Source organism: Miniopterus natalensis, chromosome 14, assembly GCF_054644295.1.
Source record: "Miniopterus natalensis isolate mMinNat1 chromosome 14, mMinNat1.hap1, whole genome shotgun sequence".
In the NCBI taxonomy this organism is placed as follows: Eukaryota; Metazoa; Chordata; class Mammalia; order Chiroptera; family Miniopteridae; genus Miniopterus; species Miniopterus natalensis.
In genome coordinates this window covers 10,593,117-10,613,559 of record NC_142094.1, presented here as the reverse complement: position 1 = coordinate 10,613,559, position 20,443 = coordinate 10,593,117, and the positions used below count along the sequence as shown (strand labels likewise).

The following is a 20,443-nucleotide window of genomic DNA, read 5'->3' as shown; positions in this document are numbered from 1 at the left end:
GCCAGGTGGCGTTGTCCCACAGTCCAGTCAAGTTTCGTTCCACTGCTAGGAACAGAGGTGTCCCCACCACTCCCCGCCTGCACCCGGAGAGCACCCCTGATCACTGTTCAACGCTCTTTCTAATACTTAGCTTAATCTTCCCCCCAGGGATAGTGGCTGCCCTTGAGGAAAGAGTGGGCTCCGCTGTCCCCTCCTGGAGCACACAGAGCAGTGCTGGGGTGGGGCACTTCCATGGATGTAAGACGTTGCCGAACTGGCGACCATGGAAACCGTGAGGAAAAGAAGGCATGTTTCTGGCTTCTGACTTAAAGCACAATAAAATGTTCTTGGATTTTCTAGGTTGCCCAGTACATTAAGTTTGAAATGCCGGTGCTGGACAGTTTTATTGAAAAATTAAAAGAAGAGGAACAAAGAGAAATAATCAAACTGACCATGAAGTAAGCAGCACTTAAAGGGCCAGTCGTGGGTCCTGACAATCAGGGCAAGCCTGCAGGGCAGAGGCGCCAGGGCCAGGGCTTAAAGGTCCAGTCGTGGGTCCTGACCATCAGGGCAAGCCTGCAGGGCAGAGGCGCCAGGGCTTAAAGGGCCAGTCGTGGGTCCTGACCATCAGGGCAAGCCTGCAGGGCAGAGGTGCCAGGGCCAGGGCTGGGAGAGCTCTCTCCTCCAGACATGCCAGGCTCCCTCACATGGCTCAGGGAGGCCTGCCGACCCTGGCTTTCCAGCACCACCCGTCCAGCCTCAGTACCTCACCAGCATGGGAGAGCCACAGGCTGCTGAGCACTGGGCAGCTAGTCAGGCAGGAGCATGGGTGGCATTGGACCAGGGTTGAGAGTTCTGCTGGTGACCCAGCTCAGGAAGATCAGCGGAGAGAGGGCCTGCTCTGCCCATGGTTAGCCTGCTCCAGGCCTTTCGTGCTGGTGGGAATCTGAGCCTGCTGGAAAGGAGCAGTTGTTTCAACTCCCTGTATCAGTTGATGTTTTCAGGTGCAGGGGCCAGTTCAATGGAAAAGTGAACAGGTGTCACCTAGCAGCTCCTGGAGAAGCTATACCAGGGCCCAGTAGTGTAAGGTTAGCCAGGTTACATGTCCCAGTGATTGTCTCTCCCTCTGCAGAGCGAAGCATGGAAAAGACACGTGTGAGGTCTCAGCCAGGGCTGGGGTCAGAGTTCCTCTCAGGAAGGGAAGGAGGGAGGCTGCTCATTGCTAAGGCCTGAAGTTGAGCCTGGTTTGGATTCTGGCTTCTGGCTGAATGATCCTTGGAAAGCCATGCCCCTTTCCCCATGCCCCCAGATTTCCATCTGTGCAGTTGGGCCCCACGCAAGCACTCAGCACAGACCCCATAGAGGAAACAGTCTCCATGCAGTCAGTAGGGTCACTCTAGGATTTTGGATCTGGAAAGGACCATCTATTCAGTGTACAGAGAGGAAACAGGCCCAAGGTGAGGAAGCTCACAGCACAGTTATTACAGGACCCAGGCTTGAACCCAAGGCTCCTGGTCCTGGCTCTGTGCCTGTCCACTCCAGCATGCTCCTGTCCATACTGGACAGTCTTTGGACTAGAAACAGCAGCATTCGGCTCTGGAGCTTGGCAGTGTGTGCAGCCCTGTTTGATTGCCTCTGGCAGCCAGTGGTCCCACAGAGTGTGGGCCTGGCTCTTCCCTCCTTGGGATAAGAAAGGTGGTAGCTCTGATCAGCCGGTCAGGAACCCTATGTCTCCGGGCCCAAGCGTCTGTGACTCCCTTGTTCTGCTCCCTTCCCCCACCCCCTTTCCCTGCAGTGTCAGTGAGTCCACTTGGCTGTGTCTCCCTCCAGGTTTCAAGCCCTGCGTCTGACGATGCTGCAGCGCCTGGAGCAGCTGGTGGAGGCCAAGTAGCCCACCAGTGCCTGCCTCTTCTGGAGCCATCAGCAGCCCTGCACACTGAGTGCCAGTGAGCGGGCCCTGACTGATGCCCCCTACCTGCGGAATCCAGCGCCCATTCTTCCACCTGTCCACCTGCCTAAGTACCACGAGTCCCATTCCTGGCTTTTATCTCCAAGGTGAGCGCTCACAGGACCCGACACAGGCCTGAGTAGCAGAAGCTTGCTCGGTGGAGTTTCCTGCTGGTTTGTGTGGGAGCTGAATAAGAGGCTGGTCTGGGCGGTGAACATCCCTGATGCTGGCACCTGCCACATATGTGGCTGGATGATGTGGCTAGTCCTGTTCAGGCCATACCTCTCCTGCTTAGGAGAGCAGTAGCTAACTGAGCCCCTGGAGCATGGGCTCTGTCCGCTTCTCCAGTGCCTGGCCCCGAGCTCCTGCAGGGCCACAGCCCCTCCTCGTTGTCCACATGAACCATGCAGCTCCTGTATGTCTTCACCTTGCACTGCCTCTCAGGAGCTCTGCTGGGGAAAACGGGCTCCCTGCAGGTTTGGACTGTGGCCTATTCCCAGCCATCACTTCACCATGGCATCCCTGGACCCTGGCCTCCAAACACCTGATGTCACTCCCTGAGCCTTACACAGCCCAGTGCCCCGAGGGAGAGGCCAGACCAGAAGTAAGACCACGAGCACCTCGTTTTCTCTCTGCTGCACTAACTCTAAATTTCCTCAGCAAGACCTGAAGAATTCTTATGAGGAACTCACTGCAAAATCACGCCAATTAGATCACGTGAAGGAGATGGCCCACATGGCACTGGAAGTACCACACCCCGTGTGGGCAAGAGTCCAGGGTCCAGGCTGCCGGCAGGGGCCGGAGAAGGCACTGCTCAGTCGGCCTCCACTGCCCACTCTGGGCTGCATCCCTCTGCTCTCAGTACTTCCCCTCGAGGAGCAAAAGGGCTCTGAATTCCCTGGGGCCAGATGCTGAGCAATTTGGGTTTGTCAACTGATGGAGAATTTCTGGAAAGAATAAGAAGTCCTTTGCAAAACTGTGCGACAGCTTACATCAGTCATGTGGTGCTTCTCAGGAAGCTAAGACCAAATTCTTTTCCCACCGAGGCCTGCGGGTGGCGACTAAGAGGGAAGAACCATCAGGGCTTCCAGGTGCCCTGGAGATCCCATCTCTGCCTCAAGGGGTGGCTCCTCAACAGCGCTGGGAAGAGCAGAGCTTGGAGCAGCCCTGCTGTGTGCGCCCACTGTTCAGGTGAACTTCCCACCTAGCTTCATTGTCGTGGAGGGACAATGGGTGGCCCGTTGCAGGTTCTGTTATCTGCCCCCCTTTGGCAGCACAGTTTCCTAGGTGCTCAATAAAGGTGCGCTCTACTGAACTGAAAGAGTCAGGACCAAGCTCTCTTTTTGTTTGCGTGTGTCCACCCTGACCCCCTGCTACAATTTCTGAGACTCTCACCCTACAGAGTGTATAGCTGAATTTGACAGATGAGCCAGAGCTGAGCCCCAGCGCCACTCTTGACACTGACGTAACTCCTTCATTTTCGTGCATATCCTGGGGATCCGTGTGGGGCCTGAGGACAGAGGTGGCCACAGGGCATGGAGGAGGAGGAGTCATTGTGGGGGGTCTGTGGGTGGCCTGGACAGTGAAAAATGGGGTCACCACAAATCACAAACTCTTGGCATCAGGAATTTTCCAGATAGGGGCTCAGGTGGGATGGCGGCAAGACCAAGGAGAGGGTAGAAAAGAAACCAAACAGGCCTCCCCAGGTCATTTACTCCCCAGCCCATATTTACAACCTCAGGTCTAGGACAACTGCCATCCATTGTTCAGCAGTAATTGAGTGACTGCTTATGCAAGGCCTCTGCTCGGCTGGCCCTAGAGGGACAAAGACAGAGCCACAGTCCATCTCATGTGCAGGGGTCTCCTCATTAGGAGAAGCAGGGGAGCCACCCTGAGGGTCAGGGCCCAGCAGAGCAGAGAGCCAGGGAAGGTCCCTGGAAGGAGGCCTGAGGCTGAGCCTGAGTGGTTGAGACTGTGTGGCATTCCAGCCTGAGAGATACCTGCCAGGCCAGGGGCAGGCCAGCGCCTGGCACACAGGAAGCCGTAGGATCAGGAGCCCTTCTGTAAGCGCTCACAGGTTATTTGGGGGGGAGTAGTGGGTTTGTTAGCATAGGTACCTAGATATATATATTTTTTAATGCTTACCTGAGGATATGTTGTTATTAGTTTTTAGAGAAAGAGGAGGGGAGAGAGAGAGAGAAACATTGATTGGTTACCTCCCGTAAGTGCCCTGACGAAGAATCAAACCCACAACCTTTTTGATGTATGAGACAATGCTCGAGACAATGCTAACCAACTGAGCCACCTGGCCAAGGCTGTAGCTAGATATTAATAAAGGAAAGGAGCAAAGGGACTCCGACATTATTAAACATGATGAACTGGGGAGCTAAATCCGACTCTGAGCCTGCTTGCTCCACTGGGCAGCTACAGCTCCACACACTCCCCAGGGGACCTCTAAGTCCCCAAAGTGAGCAGAAAAGATTGTTCCTGGTCATTACCAGGGGAGGAATAGAAACAGCACATGCCCAGTAGGAGCCAACATGGCACAGGGGGGGTGCTTCTACTATGAGGCATGTGCAGTAGGAGCCAAGAGGCACCGTAGAGGCCTGTCGGTCCCGCCTGCAAAAAGGATCGGATTGGACAAGGGACACGGAGCCCTGGAAGATCTAGGAAGTGGGTTGGTTACGGGGAGGCTCCGGTGCCAGTCCAGGAAAGGCTGGGAAGTTGATTGGTTAGTGTGAAAGGACGCCTGGTCCTTCCCAAGACCGAGATACTATAACCCAAGCTCAGCAGAGCTCTCTCTTGCTGGGTAACATGCTCGCAGTTTGTTCCTGCGTTTTCTCTCCGTAGCAACCATGCGGCCCTAGCACCCGCTCTGCAGGCAACAAGGCGAGCCCTGAGCACTCTACACTAGCTGGATGGGGACAGACATGGGCCGAAGCAGTGGCATTAAATCTCTGGGCATTGGCCCTATTTCTGGGCCTGATGAAGACAAGGTTAGATTTTTTTCCAGAGGGACAGATGGAGGTGAGACATTGGGAACCCAGGGCCAGTCCTTTGATTTTGCATCTGGCGCCACAATAAATCGCACCATGCCACACCCTCCTATACTCGGGTCTCCCTGATGCTTTCTTTGCGACTTTGTGAAAGAACCCCATTTCCATCGATAAGAGATTGAGGGTGCTTTTTGCTATTCTTACAATGTTATCTAATTTAATGCTTGTCTAAGTAAGTGTCACTTTCAAAATAGACATTATCAAAACTAACTTCTGAATATCATAGCTGACAAAACTCACTAGCACAGGAAAAGGGAAAATGCACAAGAAAGGGGCAATGTATACTTCTACAATCATGATCAATGCTACATTTGCCCTTCAGAGGCAATTAGAATATCTGCTTAATTCAGCTCACTGTGATACCACAATTTCAGACTCTCTCCACTAGGCTCTGTGGTTTCCTGATGGTTTATGTGGGAGCTCCATGTTCCTCTCTCCACAGACCTTACAGTATTTCTTTTTTTTTATTTTGTTTGTTCTGGGGTTTTTTGGTGTGTTTTTTTTAATTTATCTTTATTGTTGAAAGTATTACAGATATCCCCCCTTTTTTTACCCATTTATCCCCTCCAGCCCCCATCCGCACCACCCCAGGCCTTCACCACACTATTGTTTGTGTCCATGGGTTATGCCAGATGCATATAAGTTCTTTGATTAATCTCCCCCCACCCACTTCCCTCCCCTGCCTTCCCTCTGAGATCCTTAGTCTGTTCCATGCTTCTATGTCTCTGGATCTATTTTGTTCCTCTGTTTATTTTGTTTATTAGATTCCACATATGAGTGAGATCATGTAAAACTGAATCAGGAAGAATCAGAAAATCTGGATAGGCCAGTAACAACTGATGAAATCGAAGCAGCAATAAAAAAATTCCCAGCAAACAAAAGCCCTGGTCCAGACAGCTTCACAGGGGAGCTTTCTAATTCTTTAAGTTGTAGAGTTAGTTTGCTAAAAATTTTTCTTGCTTTTGGTTTTTGCAGGTAGGCCTGCAGTGCTATGAACTTCCCTCTTAGGACTCCTTACCCTGTGTCCCATAGATTTGGAGTTGTTGTGTGTTCATTTTCATTTTGTTTCCAGGATGTTTTTTATTTCTTTCTTGATCTTATTGGTAACCCATTCATTGTTTAATAGCATGCTATTTAGCCTCCATGTGTTTGAATGTTTTTGAATGTTTTTACTGTAGTTGATTTCTAATTTCATGCCATTGTGATCTGAGATGCTTGATAATGATTTCAGTCTTCTTGAACTTGTAGAGACTTGTTTTGTGTCCCAACATATGGCCTATCTTAGAGCATGACCCATGTGCACTTTAGAGGAATGTATATTTTGCAGCTTTGGGTGAAATGTTCTATAAATATCAGTTAAATCCATCTGATCTAGTGTGCCATTTAGAGTCAGTTTCTGTGTTGCCTTTTTGTCTGAAAGATCTATCCAGTGAAGTCAGTGGGATGTTAAAGACCCCGACTATGACTGTATTGCTATTGATCTCTCCCTTAAAGTCCTTAAGGTTATTACTGACAGGTCCTTACTTATTGCATTTTAATTCTTTATGCCTATGTTTCTCTTTCTATTTCTTCTTACTATTACAGCAGTCCCTTTAACATTTCTTGCAATGCTTCTATTTCTACTTCTAATTACAGCAGTCCTTTTAACATTTCCTGCAATGCTGGTTTGGTGGTGATAAACTCCTTTAGCCTTTTTTTGTCTAGGAAGCTCCTTATGTCACCATCTATTTTGAATAATAGCCTTGCTGGATAGAGTAGTCTTGGTTTCAGATCCTCGTTTTTCATTACCTTGAATACTTCTGGCCTGTAGAGTTTCTGAGGAAAAGTCAGCTGACAGCCATATGGGAGCTCCTTTGTAGGTAACACCTTGCTTTTCTCTTGCTGCCTTTAAGATTCTTTGTCTTGAACTTTTGGCATTTTAATTATGATATGTCTGGGCCTGGGCCTCTTTGGGTTCTTCTTGCTTGGGACTCTCTATGCCTCCTGACCTTATGTGACTTTTTCCTTGACCAGGTTAGGGAAGTTTTCTGCCATTATTTCTTCAAACAGTTTCTCTAAACCTTGATTACTTTCAACCTCCTCTGGCACTCCTATGATACAAATATTATTAGGTTTCACGTTTTCCCACAGTTCCCTTAGACTGACCTCCTGTTTTTTTAATTATTTTTTGTTTTTTGTTCTCTGATTGACTGATTTTTTTCTACTTTGTCTTCTAATTCGCTGATCTGATCCTCAGCTTTCTCTAATCTGCTTTATTCCTTCCAATTTATTCTTTATTTCTGCTATGTTATTCTTCATTTCTGACTGGTTACTTTTCATAGTTTCCATATCTTTCTCCATGCTGTTGAGCATCCTTACAATCAATATTCTAAACTCTATATCTGATAGATTGCTTATCTCCATTTCATTTAGCTCCTTTTCTGGAGACTTCTCTTGTTCTTTCATTTGGAGCTTGCTTTTTTGTCTCCCAATTTTGGCTCCTATTTGGGTTTGTTTCTATGTATTGGGTAGGCCTGTTAGGACTCTCAGTCTTTTTGGAAGGTCTCTGGTGCAGGCCAATGTCAGACGCTGTTTGTGACTGGCCTTAAGTGCCCTGTTTGGAGCTATCAACAACCCACGGCTTGAGGTGCCCTCTATTGAGGCTGGGTGAGCTTGGATACGACCAAGATGCACACCAAAGCCTGCTTTTCCAAGTCCCAGGTCCAGAAGCAGATCAGGCAAAGACTCAAAGCACTCTGAGGGACAGACCTTACAGTATTTCTCAGATACTCCTTCACTAGCTAGTATCTCTGGTGATAAGTGTATCCAGAGATAAAGTGAAGATTCCTGTGAGAGAGTGTCCTTTCCTGAAACAGGGCTGCCTTCCCAGGCCAGGGCTCAGGAACCAGAGAAAACAATAAACACAGGATGAAGTCAACGTGATTGCAAAAGAGCAAATGGACTCAGGAAAAACAGGGTGGTTTGGCCAGAACAAATAGAAAGACATAGAAAAACAGCTTGTTTTTCCCATGGTGACAGCCATATGCTACCTGCTAGGAATGTTTACCAGAAAGTTGATTAAAGACCTTCCTGATGTCAAAATAAAGCTGTTCACCCAGGAACATCTGGTCCCTTAGTTCCAGGGAAACAAAGCACAGCGTTGACCAGGTGATTTGCGGAGGACCTGGCAATGCACACTGTGCCCGTGTGGGTAGGACAGATGTGCCCTGCAGCTGCAGAACAGGAGCAGGATGTCCTTAGCAGGTGTTCTGTTGGCAGCAGCCTCCCACCCCTCAGTCCCTCTGCCATGATCAGGCAGGAGGCGAAGTCAGAGCCAGCCCCTTCCAAGTGTAAAAGCAGCTAAATGCACACACTGTATTTAGACCCCACAAGTTGTGATTGGGAGAAAGCCAGCTGCTGACCTTCTCCTGGACTCACAGCTTGCAGGGTGGGGCTCTGCTCCCTCCTGGCTGGACTTCTAACTGAGATGTTTTTCTGCAAACCCAGGAATGGGAATTCCCTGAGTTTCCTTTCCCAGAGAACTCAAGGAAACAGAAATCAAAGCTGCAGGTTGGTGGATAGAACCATTGTTCAGGCTACTTTCATGGGACATGGACCACTCTTGTTACTGCACTTGGGCCACACATGTGACTGGCATTCCTTGCATTGCTTCTAAATGCAGACCCAGGGCAGCGGTGCTCCCTCCTTCTCCCTCTGCCTCCCTCCTTCCTTCTCTCTCTCCCTCCCCCTCCTCTTTCCATTCATACACATACAGTGGAGTGGGAATGCAGAGGACCAAACCATAGTAAAAGGACGCTGTCTTACCAGGACTTTTCTCAGCCCAGAAACCTCTTCTTCTTAGAATGAGCCTTTCAAATAGCACAGGACTCAAGGGCACACTGTTGGGTACTGTTCCAGAGAAGCCCCAGCCATTAAGGGGTCTGGTCTCAACCCAGTTTCCCTAGAAAGACGTGCTGTTAGGAGGTGGTGGCATAACCTGTTTTGCTGCCCTATCCCTCTGTCCCACTCTCTCCCCCTTTGTCTTCTGTGTTTTGTAAATATGTGTCCCATTTTCAATAATGTAATTTGTTTAAAAATAACCTGGAACCCCATTTGAGAGATACTATCCTGTAGAGGTTAAAGCAAAGTCTGGCTCTGTCATGTGAATGTGTGACTTTAGGTAAGTTACTTGCCTCCATTTTCTCACCTGTAAATAAGGACAGTAACAGTTCCTACCTCTTAAAGTTGTGGGAAGTGTATCAGTCAGATTTGCTACAGTAACAAATAACACCAAAAACCTCAGTGACTACAACCAGAGCATTTTTCTCTCATGTTATGTGTGGCTATAAGTGGCTGCAGGCAGGCATATGGATCTCCGCTCCACGTGTCTTCTCTCGGGCCCTAGACTGAAGAGCAGCCCCTACTTGGCACATAGTATTCTCAAGGCAAAGGGAAAGGACAGGGTGGTGGCAGACACAGGGATTCAAAGCTTCTTCTGGGACATGATATACTTCGTGTCCACTCACATGCAGTGGGCCAATGCTATTCACACATAAAGTCAACATAAGTGGGATGGGGCGTCATTCACTAGGAGGCACTGAAAGTCACACAGCAGTTGGCAGGGGTGTAAAGTCCAAGAAGGTCAGAGCAAATGCTCTAGTACAATCATACCACAGGAATACTGAACGAGAGGCTTCCAACAGTGCCTGGCACATAACGAGTGTTCAGTAAGTATTGACTAGAATTATACTAACAAATAGAAGGCACAGAACCCTGCCTGTCTCCTCTCCTCTTCCTCCTGTTCCCTTTACTCTTCCTCTGCCTCCCCATCTCCTATCTTTTCTGTCTCTTGCATCTCTCCTTTCCTCCTACTCTGTCCATTCTTGGCTACCCACACCCCTTTAATTTGTGACTTTCATCTCTCTCCTTTTTAAAATTCATCTTTATTCGATTCTCTGCTTCTCTAATCTGCACATCTCCAGGCCTTCTGCAGTTAGCACAACTGTTCTCAGGAACTGGAAAAAGGGATAATCCACCTTTATGTGGGATATGGAAGTAGTTAGTGCTAATTAATAACTATCTGGCTAATAAAATGTTTTCTAATAAACATTTGATTGATCAAAATGGAGCTGCTCTGATTGGCCAGTGAAGATGTTGGCAGGGATATAGCTGCACAGCTCTGATTGGATGGGGAAAGCCTCAGTCCTATTGGCTGAAATACAATTCCAGGAGCTCCTTTATAAGGGTTGGCTCAGAAATCAGAAATGCAGCAGAGGCAGGCAGTTCAGAACAGGCTTCTCCCTGAAGTGTGGCTTGCGTGAAAGGCCCCTGTTTAGAAAGGGCTGCTAGGCTGTGCTTTTAAATTTGAGCCTCAGTAGCCAACTGGAGCCCTTCTTGGTAGATAAGTTCTTTCTCAAGGTCCACACAACTTTTCCTAAACTATCTCTAGCCATTGCTCCCTGCCCCGAACCCCCTCCAACTACCAGCATCAACAACTAATAATAATTTACTAATAAAAGTAATAGCAAGGCCTCATGTTTCTTATGTTGTGCACTGTACTAAGTGCCTTACAGTTATCTCATTTAATCTTTACAACAGACTAGCTATTATTTGACATTCCTTGTGCAGGACTTTGTAACTTTCATGCTTTGCCAGCTACAGAGCAGAAAGCTCCAGTCTGAGCTACTCTGGCCTCTACCATCAACTGGCTGTGTTACCTCAGGCAAGTCTGCCTCCCTCTGCCTCATTTTACTGATCTGTAAGACAGATATAATAATCCCTGCATGATGAGGCTATAGTAAAGATAAATGACCAGAGTATATATAAAAAGTTGGTAAACAATGAGGTATCTGATAAATTCATTTATTCAACAAGTACTTGCTGAGTGCCTGCTGCCAGCTGAGCACTGTTCTTAGCAATGCAGACACAGCAAAGGACACAAAACAGACCGTGGCAGCTTGGGGGCCACCGTGAGGTGCCGGCTTTTGTTCTAATGACATGGGAAACCTGTGGAAGTTTTGAACAAACATAATGTCATGATCTGACTTGGGTTCTAAGAGGATCACCTTGGGGCTGTGAATAGACTTTGGAGAGACCAGTGAGGAAGCCAATGCAACAAATCAGACAGGAGGTGACAGCAGCTTGCAGGAGGTTATAGCAGTGGCGGTGAAAGTGGTTCGTTTCTGGATATATCTTGAAGATAAAGTCAGTATAATTTCAATTGATTGGACTTGGTTTTGCATGAAAAAGAGTCAACAGTGACATCAAGGTTTTGACGCTGAGCAAGTGGAGAGATGGAGCTGCCGTCAGTTGCTGGGATGACAACTGCTGAAGCACAGGCTCCAGGAGCATCATAAACTCTTTCAGAGGCTGTTAAGTTCACAGTGTTCATCAGGCAGCACGGCGTGCTGAGCAAGCAACTGGACAGGCGTAATATTTGCGTCTCGGGTGGGACCGGAGTTAGCAGTTGGGGAGTCGCAGCCCAGGCAGGGTCCCTGAACCACTAGCCTGCAGGCGTTGGCAGGGGCACGGGGCACCTGGGGGAGGGGCAGCTGGCCCAGCACCGGCCAGCTTGGCTCCAGAGGAGGGTCCAGCAAGAGAGGAGAACCGGAGGGATCATCACTAAAGACAAATAAGGGGTGTTGAAAATCACGGGGCTTCGGTGGGAAAAGACCCGTCCCGACCCTTGGTCGTCCACTCACACCCTGTAAACCTGAGCAAACCGCTCTACGCTTCGGCTTCCTTCTGCGTAAAATGAGTGAGGCCACGCGGGTCTCGCGGGGCTTTTCCGTGATAAAGAAATGAGGTGACTCGGGAAAAAGATCAGGAACAGTCTGGGCTCTCCAAAGGCACCCTTAACAATTGGTAACCGCTCAAGGTCTGCAGAAAGAAGCCTGGCGCTGGGCGGCTGGCGCTGCGGGCCGCCGGCCCGGCGCTCCTGGGCCTCGAGGCGGGGGCGGGAGGCCCGGGGAGCGGGCGGGGGGAGCGCGCGGAGGACCCGCTTCCTCCTCCGCAGGGACCATAGAGGGTCGCTCCGCCGTGTTCCTAGAGCGGCTGCGGCGGCGCGGCGGGGCCCGTACTTCCGGTGGCTGGAGGGCTCCTAGGGAGGGAGCCGGGGCGGCGGCGGGCGCGGTGAGTGGGGCCTGGGGGTGCGGCCGGGCGCGGTGAGTGGGCCCCGGGGGCCGCCGGGAGTGGAGGCCCGCGGGCGCGATGAGTGGGGCCTGGGGGTGCGGCCGGGCGCGGTGAGTGGGCTCCGGGGGCCGCCGTGAGTGGAGGCCCGCGGGCGCGGTGAGTGGGGCCGGGGGGCGCGGTCGGGCGCGGTGAGTGGGCCCGGGGGGCGCAGTCGGGCGCGGTGAGTGGGGCCGGGGGCCGCGGTCGGGCGCGGTGAGTGGGGCCCGGGGGCCGCGGTGAGTGGGGCCGGGGGGCGCGGTCGGGCGCGGTGAGTGGGGCCCGGGGGGCGCGGTCGGGCGCGGTGAGTGGGGCCCGGGGGGCGCGGTCGGGCGCGGTGAGTGGGCCCGGGGGGCGCGGTGAGTGGGCCCGGGGGGCGCGGTGAGTGGGCCCGGGGGGCGCGGTAGGTGCCCGGGGCCGCCCGGCGCGAACTGGGCGCTGCGGGGCGGCGCGGCGCGGGCAGGTGCCGGGTGGTGGCCTCGGCTTCGGGCTCCGCTGCCCGCGCCGCCGGAGGGCGCCGGGCCGGGGCGGAGAGGGCGGGCGAGCGGCGAGTGCGGAGCCGCGGTCCGAGGCCTCCGGCGCGCGGCGGGCGGGACGGATCCCGCGGCGGGTGGGGGCGGGGCGCTGCTTCCTGCGCCTCGGGCCCGCCGCACGTCCGGGACTGAAACCCGGCAGACGTCTGGGAGGCACGCGGCTGTTCTGAGGCGTTTGCAGATACTGACTCACTAAACCCGTAACCCGGTGGTGTAGCTGCCTTATGGTCCCATTTCATGTATGAAAATGAGGCGCATTCCGGGGACGGCCACGCGTGTTCCCGCGCCTGGCGGCCGCAGTCACCCAGCCCGCCCTGACCCCGCACCTGAGCGGGACGCGGCCCGCGCCAGCCGCGGGGCTGAACTGGGCGCTGGGAGCGGTGGCTGCGCGTCAGCTCTGCGGCCCAGAGCGCGGCCCCGGGGCGAGGCCGCCGGGTGGAGGGGGTCGCAGGCGCGGTGGGCGTTAGGGAGGGCGCGGGGTGCAGAGGGTCTCACGCGCGGTGGGCGTTAGAGAGGGTGCGGGGTGGAGAGGGTCGCAGGCGCGGTGGGCGTTAGGGAGGGCGCGGGGTGGAGAGGGTCGCAGGCGCGGTGGGCATTAGAGAGGGCGCGGGGTGGAGAGGGTCGCAGGCGCGGTGGGCGTTAGGGAGGGTGCGGGGTGGAGAGGGTCGCAGGCGCGATGGGCGTTAGGGAGGGCGCGGGGTGGAGAGGGTCGCAGGCGCGGTGGGCATTAGAGAGGTGCGGGTGTGGCCCACGGCTGCCTGGCAGCATCATTTCCTCGTCTCCAGCGTCCTAGGTAGATGCGGTAGTCGCGTTTCCGGCCACATCTGACTTGTATAGTATTAAAAAGTAAATGTGTTTTTTCCCATTTATAAATGTATAATTACTATTATAGCAATTTTTTGAACTCCAACACCATGGACCTAACAAATGTCTCCTTGTAATAGATGTTCTGTAAATATTGACTGAAGTTGAAGAGTGAGTGGTGGTATTGCCATTACTGTTTTGTGTGCAGTTTGCTTCTTGCGATACCATAATTGCAGCAGATACAGTTATTAAATATCCGACAGACTCCTCCGCCCTGTCAAGCCCAAAGTCTCAGTTCTACAATAAGACGAAGAAATGGCAGAACAATGGTGTGATTTGTATTTTCAGTTATCTGCTTTAAAAGCTTGTTTGCAGAGCCCCAGGGTAATTTTTTAAAGTCTACTTCCTGACATATGATATGGAAAATAGCTCCAATAATTTTATTATTTTTGCAGCCTAGCTTCTTGCACATTTTCACCTGTTTGGAGTTTGTGGCTTGTTTTTTTATGGCCTTTATTTTAAATAACCTTATATGTGTTCCTAGAGCGGAACACATTTATTTAATCTCTAATTAAATAAATGAAATTAATTCATTTGAAATTTTTAACTTTTGCAGCATTTGGGTATTTTTTAAATTACAGTCCTGTTTTTACATGTAAGCTTTCTCCTCCTTCTTGCCCTTTTTCCTACTCAGTTTCATTTCACTATCCTTTGAAAGTTTTTTTAAAATCTTCCTCTTTCAGAAAACAATCATCTTGTTTCAAGTTTTCAAAGAATTTTTCTCTTTGATTATTCAAATCTAAGAAAAATAATATACAAAGCATCTCTTCATTGACGTTTTCTCATCTAGCATTTGTTGAATCGGTTCACAGAAACCTACTACTCCTTATAGAGTAGTTCCTATTTCCAGAACAGCTTATGCTTAAAGTTAGAGCTAAGTTATCTCTAGGTATGAAAGTAGAACAGCTAAACAAATAAGGACAAATAAATATTTAATCAAGTAGTTTGGTTTATCATTTCTTTCTAATTTGGACTCCTTAATTAGTCACCAGTAAGTGAGTAGAAATTTAACATGGGAGTAAGTATTAAAGCATAATAATACTTATTTGGTAATATTTATTTATTAAGTTGAAAATCTGGAATTACTAGAATTATTTTGCAAGTATTTTTCCCCAGAATTGTTTTTGTCTTCATATGTATTGTATGGAATTTTAAGTTAAAAATGGATGCAATTTTGATGCATCTAAAGAGGTATCAAGTTGAATAATTAAAACAACTATAATTTGTTTTTATTTTTTCTTCTACACCCAGAAAATTCTGAGCTGTGTAGCTCTAGGAAGAGAAACATTAGTTCAGAAGAAGCGAGTAGACTTGTTAAGAATACATTTGGCTCCTCACAATGCGGTTAGGAAAACTTAAGGGAAGTATTTCACGGAGCTCAAGCCAAGGAAAGACCTCTGAGAACCATCACAAAATAGGCCGGCAGCGGCAGAAATGGGGAATGACTGTTCGGTTTGACTCAAGCTTAAGTAGACTGAGAAGAAGCTTGGATGAGAAGCCCTATAAATGTACTGAATGTGAAAAAAGTTTCAGTCAGAGCTCAACGCTTTTTCAACACCAGAAGATCCATACTGGAAAGAAATCCCATAAATGTGCTGATTGTGGGAAAAGTTTCTTTCAGAGTTCTAATCTCATTCAGCACCGACGGATCCATACTGGGGAAAAGCCCTACAAATGTGATGAGTGTGGAGAAAGGTTTAAACAGAGCTCAAATCTCATTCAGCACCAGAGAATCCATACTGGAGAAAAACCCTATCAGTGTGATCAGTGTGGTCGATGTTTCAGCCAGAGCTCCCACCTTATTCAGCATCAGAGAACCCATACAGGGGAGAAGCCCTACCAGTGCAGTGAATGTGGCAAATGCTTCAGCCAGAGCTCTCATCTTAGGCAGCACATGAAGGTGCACAAAGAAGAGAAGTCCCGCAAAACTCCAGGCAAAAATATTAGGGCAAAAACTCACTTAGTATCATCTTGGAAAACTGGTACAAGAAGGAAGTCAGTGGCTCGTCTCCGCTAAACAAGGAACACTGTTTCAACCCTGTCTTTAAAAAAAAAAAAAAATCCTGTCTCTCAGAACTTGAGATACTTTATAATAGAGCATTTACATACTGTATTCTTTCTTAGCATGGAGACATTGAGACATTGGGAGTTGAATGACATTGGGCAGACAGAAATTATGTGGGAGTCCCACTGTCCTCATTTCTTTTTTATGTAACCTAGAGTACAAAGGACTGAAAACATTTTTTGAGAGAAGACCCTTGACCTCATTTGAAAGTGTTTCTTGCATACTTTTGACAAAAACAATCATGTCTTAATGACATATATAAAAATGTAGGCATTTCTATGACTCAGTTTTAAGACTTTCTATTGAAGGAGTAATAAAGGGGAAAAGACTAATTCCATTGGTTTTGGAGTTCTGTAACATGAAATTTTATGTTTGTAAAGTCCTGTAGTATATTAATCATCAGTTTGTAAGTATAACTCAAGATTCACTGTATTAAAATGTATCGATGTTCACAGATTCTTAATCAGCAAGGCCTATCACTCTATATTAACTTTCTTTTGTTTTTTTCCTTCTTGTGGACAGTTGTTAAAGGAGTAGAATTTCCCTGTTTTTCACTAAATTCTTGTTAAGAGATACTCTAGAAGTCAAAGTGAAAACTGAATTAGACCACAAATCTTATTCCTATTAGCACTGTTCTTTGTGATAGTGTTACACTGTGTCAGTTGTTTTCCAGAAGTTGGGATGGATTTATGTTGATCCATTCTTATGACTTCTTTTGGCGTTCTCTTGTGCTCTGACAAACTGAGATAGCATTTTAGATTCCCCTGAATAAGTAATTAAACCATATTTAACCAGAACAATCTCAACTTGCTAATTAAAAATCTACAATGTATGAACGTCCCTACCTACCCCCTTGAGAGCTTTATGTAACCCTAAACAAATGTTTGTCAGTAGCAAAAGTTACTTAATCCAAATGTCAGGACATTGTAGCTCAATATGTAGATTTTGAAATCCAAGTTAAAATTTTCTGAGTTACATGAATTATTTACAAAGTCTAGCAAACATCTCAGCTACCATCCCAACATTCTGATCAGCACCCTCCAGCTCAGATTTTAATTCTTTTGAATGCTAACATTTTTCTGATTTTTTTGTATCTTTTATAATCATGCCAGTTTCTGGTGTATTAATGACAATTATCCATAAAAATAATAAATGGAATATTTTGTATACTACCGCCTTCTATTTATTTTTCTCCTGGGAAATTGTTTTAATAATTTTGGCGACATCTTAAATCACAGCTTTGGAAGAATCACATGTTTTGCCTAATTATGACTTCCTCAAATTTGAACTTTGCCTCCCTCCTGGCCTTGTACTTAGTACAGGGTAATAGAAGATGGCCTTGCTGGCAATAGTTTCATCCAGTGGGATAGCCACAAAGTGCTGTGTATGAGGTGATTACAGCTATCTCTCACAAAAGACTTGAGCTTTGACTGCTTAGCAGGTGTCCTGTTAGTCATAGTCAAGTCACTTTGAACCAGGCCTGTGGCTACAGGGCCTTTTGAGGATCTACCATTGGTGATGTTTCTAAGAGTTTTGTGTCTGGAGTAACTTCTGACTGAGATCAACCATTTTCTTAAATGTAATGAGTTTTGCAATTTTGACAGCAACCACAGGGTCCTGCAACAGAAAGACTTCTGTATATTGTTAGATTTCATAGTTCACATTTTTATCCTGAATAGGTTTCTCTGTTTTCTATAAAAATAAAGCAAATACTCATCAGATTTTGATGTCAGATTCTGATGTATCCTCAATTTGACTGTGGTTTGCATTTCTTCTTAGAGCCATAAAATGGAGTACATAGGTCAGCACATTTGGTAGCCTTTGTGGTAACCAACATGTGGCACTGCAGCCTTATACTCCTTTTGGGAGCACCTTAAAAGAGACAAAATTACAGCTGCTTTAATGAGTGGATGGAAATGTTCCACCACTAGAAGTGGAGTAATAGTAAATGTGAGACTAAGCACTGCATGAAAATACACTGCCCCTCACTGTTCTGCTGAATTTCCACCGTAACTCAGGTTTACCAAGCTGAATCCTTTTATTCTTCTGACTCCTTATACTGTCTCTGGAAGTTTTACTTGGTGGAGGTGGGGGGTGGGGGGAGCTCCAAGGTCATTTTTTAAAAAATACTGAAATTCCTTGGCTTCCACATTCTTTTATTCAGTTATTCAGTCATCTAGTAAGTGTAGAAATAAAACTGATCAAGACAGCCTTAGCTTAAAGCCTGAAAGGGACTTAGGTTAAGTGGGTAGTCAAGTAGAGGAACTGGAAAACCATGTAAATGAGTAAAAAAAAATGGTACTGTGAGAGCACAGAGGGGTCCCTCTGACCCAGCATGCGTCAGAATCACCTGGAAGGCTTGTTAAAATATTGAGTTCCAGGCCCACTCCCAGAATTGTTTATTCAGTAGGTCTGGGCTGTAGCCAGATAATTTCCATTTCAAAACTGCTCCCAGGTGATTATGGTATGCTGGTCCAGGACACCCTTTGAGGACCACTGCTATAACCTATCACGGGGGCAGTGATGTGCTTACATAAGACAGTGTCTAAGTCATACATCATAATACTAATCTTTGATAAGGGTAGGCCGGATTTAATGATGAAGACTGGGTAAGATAGTTATGGCTGAGTTGTGGAAGAATTAAATGAAATAATGCAGGTAGAGAGCATAGAATCTGGGACATTGTTTAGAATTTACTGTTAGGTCATCAAAGGCAGAGAAGCTATTGAATCAAATCTGAAATTGTCAGTGCAAAAGTAATACTTTCCATGAATTTAAAGGTGAGTTCTATTTTTTTTTTTTTTTTTTGCAAGAACCATCTAATAAGTTCCTAAGGAAAATTTTAAGAACCTGTATGGTCCTGGCCAGTGTGGCTCGGTTGAAGTACCACTTACATCAAAAGGTGGCGGGTTCAGTTTCCAATCAGGGCACATACCCAGGTTGTAGGTTCGATCCCTGGTCAGGGTGCATAAGGGAGGCAACCAAGTGGTATTTCTCTCACATTGATGTTTCTCTGTCTCTCCCCCTTCGCCTCTAAAATTAATAAAAATAAACAAAAATAACCTGTATGAATTATTTGACAGGTAGTAGGAGTACTTCAGAATTGAAGTACACGGGGCATATTCCCCATGTTAGGGAGGCAAAATAATTTCATTTTGTTGAAGTAAATGTTTGTTCAATCTCTAGGCTCAGACGGAAACACCCCAACTCAGTGAGGGCACTGCACGGACAAGGGAAATATTAAGTACTCGGTCACACAAGTCGGACAAGGGAAGTATTAAGTACTTGTTCACACAAGTCTTTCCAGACACCAGGCGTGTCACATTTCTTTACATTACTTACAACTGTCACTAGATGGCAGCAAAGGAGATCTAATGAAAACCTGCAAGTCCTTCATGTACATTCAACTTGTATCTTCCTTTGAAAATACCATACTCAAAATGTGGAAAATTTGAGGCCACTCTTTACAGTCAGGTGGGACACAGTAAAATTTCTTTGAAGATGCAAGTATAATTTTTTAAATTGAGCAATTTATTCAAATTACCTGAATATTCTTTCCATTTCCACTGTAACTTAGATATTAAACAACTTACAAGGCACAGGAAGACAGATAAATCTCTTTTCTACCAGTTAGTCTCTTCCTGCTAGAAAAAAAATGACTCCTCCAGAGTGTTTGCTAAAAAAATTAGCTATTTTCTCCCCTCTTACTTTGCTCGATAGCCAACTCCTTGAAGGATTTGTCTGTACCTCCTCTGGTCCTTACCTGGCATTCTCCCCTCAGTCCATCCCCGTCAAGCTCTACTCCACCCCTCTGCTCAGAAACACTGTCCACGGGTCCTCCATGGACATGTGCGGGCAGTGGCGTGGCCCGCGGAGAGGAGGGCTGAGGGAAGGCTGAGACCAGCTGTGCAGACTGATGCTGGAGTGCCAGAGTGGTGAGAACAGTTTGCTTTCCATCATTTGAACTTTTTATCATGTGCATGCGTTACATTTACAATTAACATATAAATTTAAGACCAATTACATTCCCTAGCACGACAGATGGGAACAGTCTGGGAAATGAGATGGGACTCCAGAGCAGTGACTGCTGCTTTGTCACCTTGGCCTGGCGTCGAGAAGTCCTCGCAGCACTGCATTTCACAAACTTGCCATCGCACCTGGGGGCTTATTCCACTAATCCCCTTCCAGGTGCTCTTCTCTGTCCCACTTCCAAAGGCTGAATTATCTCACAGAGCCTAAGTATAGGAACATCTCCAGGCTCGGTGTTGGGTGCATCTGGGGGTCTGGGAGGGGAGGGGTGTTGAATGTAAGAGGCAGTGAGTTGGAGAAGGACCTCTGAGTTGGCATGATGAGCTCTGAGTTCTAAATCCATTTCTCTGTGGAATAGCCATGTGCCCTTAGGCAAATCATTTCCCTTCTCTGGCCCTAAGTCTACTCATCTACCAAATTAAATCAAATTTGGCAATTAAACCAGTTGTTTTATTACAACCTGATGGCTGCAAGCTGCTAAGACCAACTTGGGCTAACTAAAGCAGAATAAAAAGTGAAAAAAAGATAAAGAGCTGAATTACTAGGCCTTAGGAAGGATGGGAGTCAAGGCAGCCCCAGGGATATCAAGGTCATGGGCAAATCTGTACGGGGTTGTCGCTGGAAGTTCACCCCTCTAGCTACCATCTGCCCAGTAGCTGTGATGACCTCCTGTCTTTAATGTGTATCTTTTGCAAGGGGAAGGAGTAATACCATTTCCAACAGTTGAAGGAAGGAGGGGAGAAAGCAGGATGAAGGGGGGAGGTGGAGAGAGGAGAAAAGTGAAGAGTAGGTGAGATACGACACAAAGAATAAAGCAGCCCAA

The 20,443-nt window shown here is 47.7% G+C and overlaps 2 protein-coding genes across 5 annotated transcripts in view; both read left to right on the top strand.

Annotated features, from left to right (window-relative positions):
* The window catches only part of RASSF4 (Ras association domain family member 4), a 29,489-nt gene extending 27,552 nt beyond the window's left edge, over window positions 1–1,937 (top strand). Inside the window, exons 10-11 of the mRNA XM_087824265.1 lie at window positions 340–437; window positions 1,810–1,937. Coding sequence (XP_087680391.1) covers window positions 340–437; window positions 1,810–1,870 — 159 coding nt within the window. The 3' untranslated portion in view covers window positions 1,871–1,937. The remainder of the gene's footprint in view (window positions 1–339; window positions 438–1,809) is intronic.
* Window positions 1,938–12,073: 10,136 nt separating this feature from the next.
* On the top strand, window positions 12,074–17,312 carry ZNF22 (zinc finger protein 22). Of its 4 annotated transcripts, none has more exons than XM_087824263.1 (2): window positions 12,074–12,093; window positions 14,778–17,312. In XM_087824263.1, exon 2 carries the CDS (start codon window positions 14,866–14,868, stop codon window positions 15,541–15,543), a length of 678 nt encoding a protein of 225 aa, XP_087680389.1. In that variant the 5' UTR covers window positions 12,074–12,093; window positions 14,778–14,865; the 3' UTR covers window positions 15,544–17,312. The 4 variants fall into 4 exon arrangements, with proteins under 4 accessions (XP_087680389.1, XP_087680390.1, XP_016062487.2 ...); XM_087824264.1 differs by lacking the exon at window positions 12,074–12,093 and adding an exon at window positions 12,229–12,249; XM_016207001.2 differs by lacking the exon at window positions 12,074–12,093 and adding an exon at window positions 13,367–13,508.
* Window positions 17,313–20,443: the final 3,131 nt, after the last annotated feature.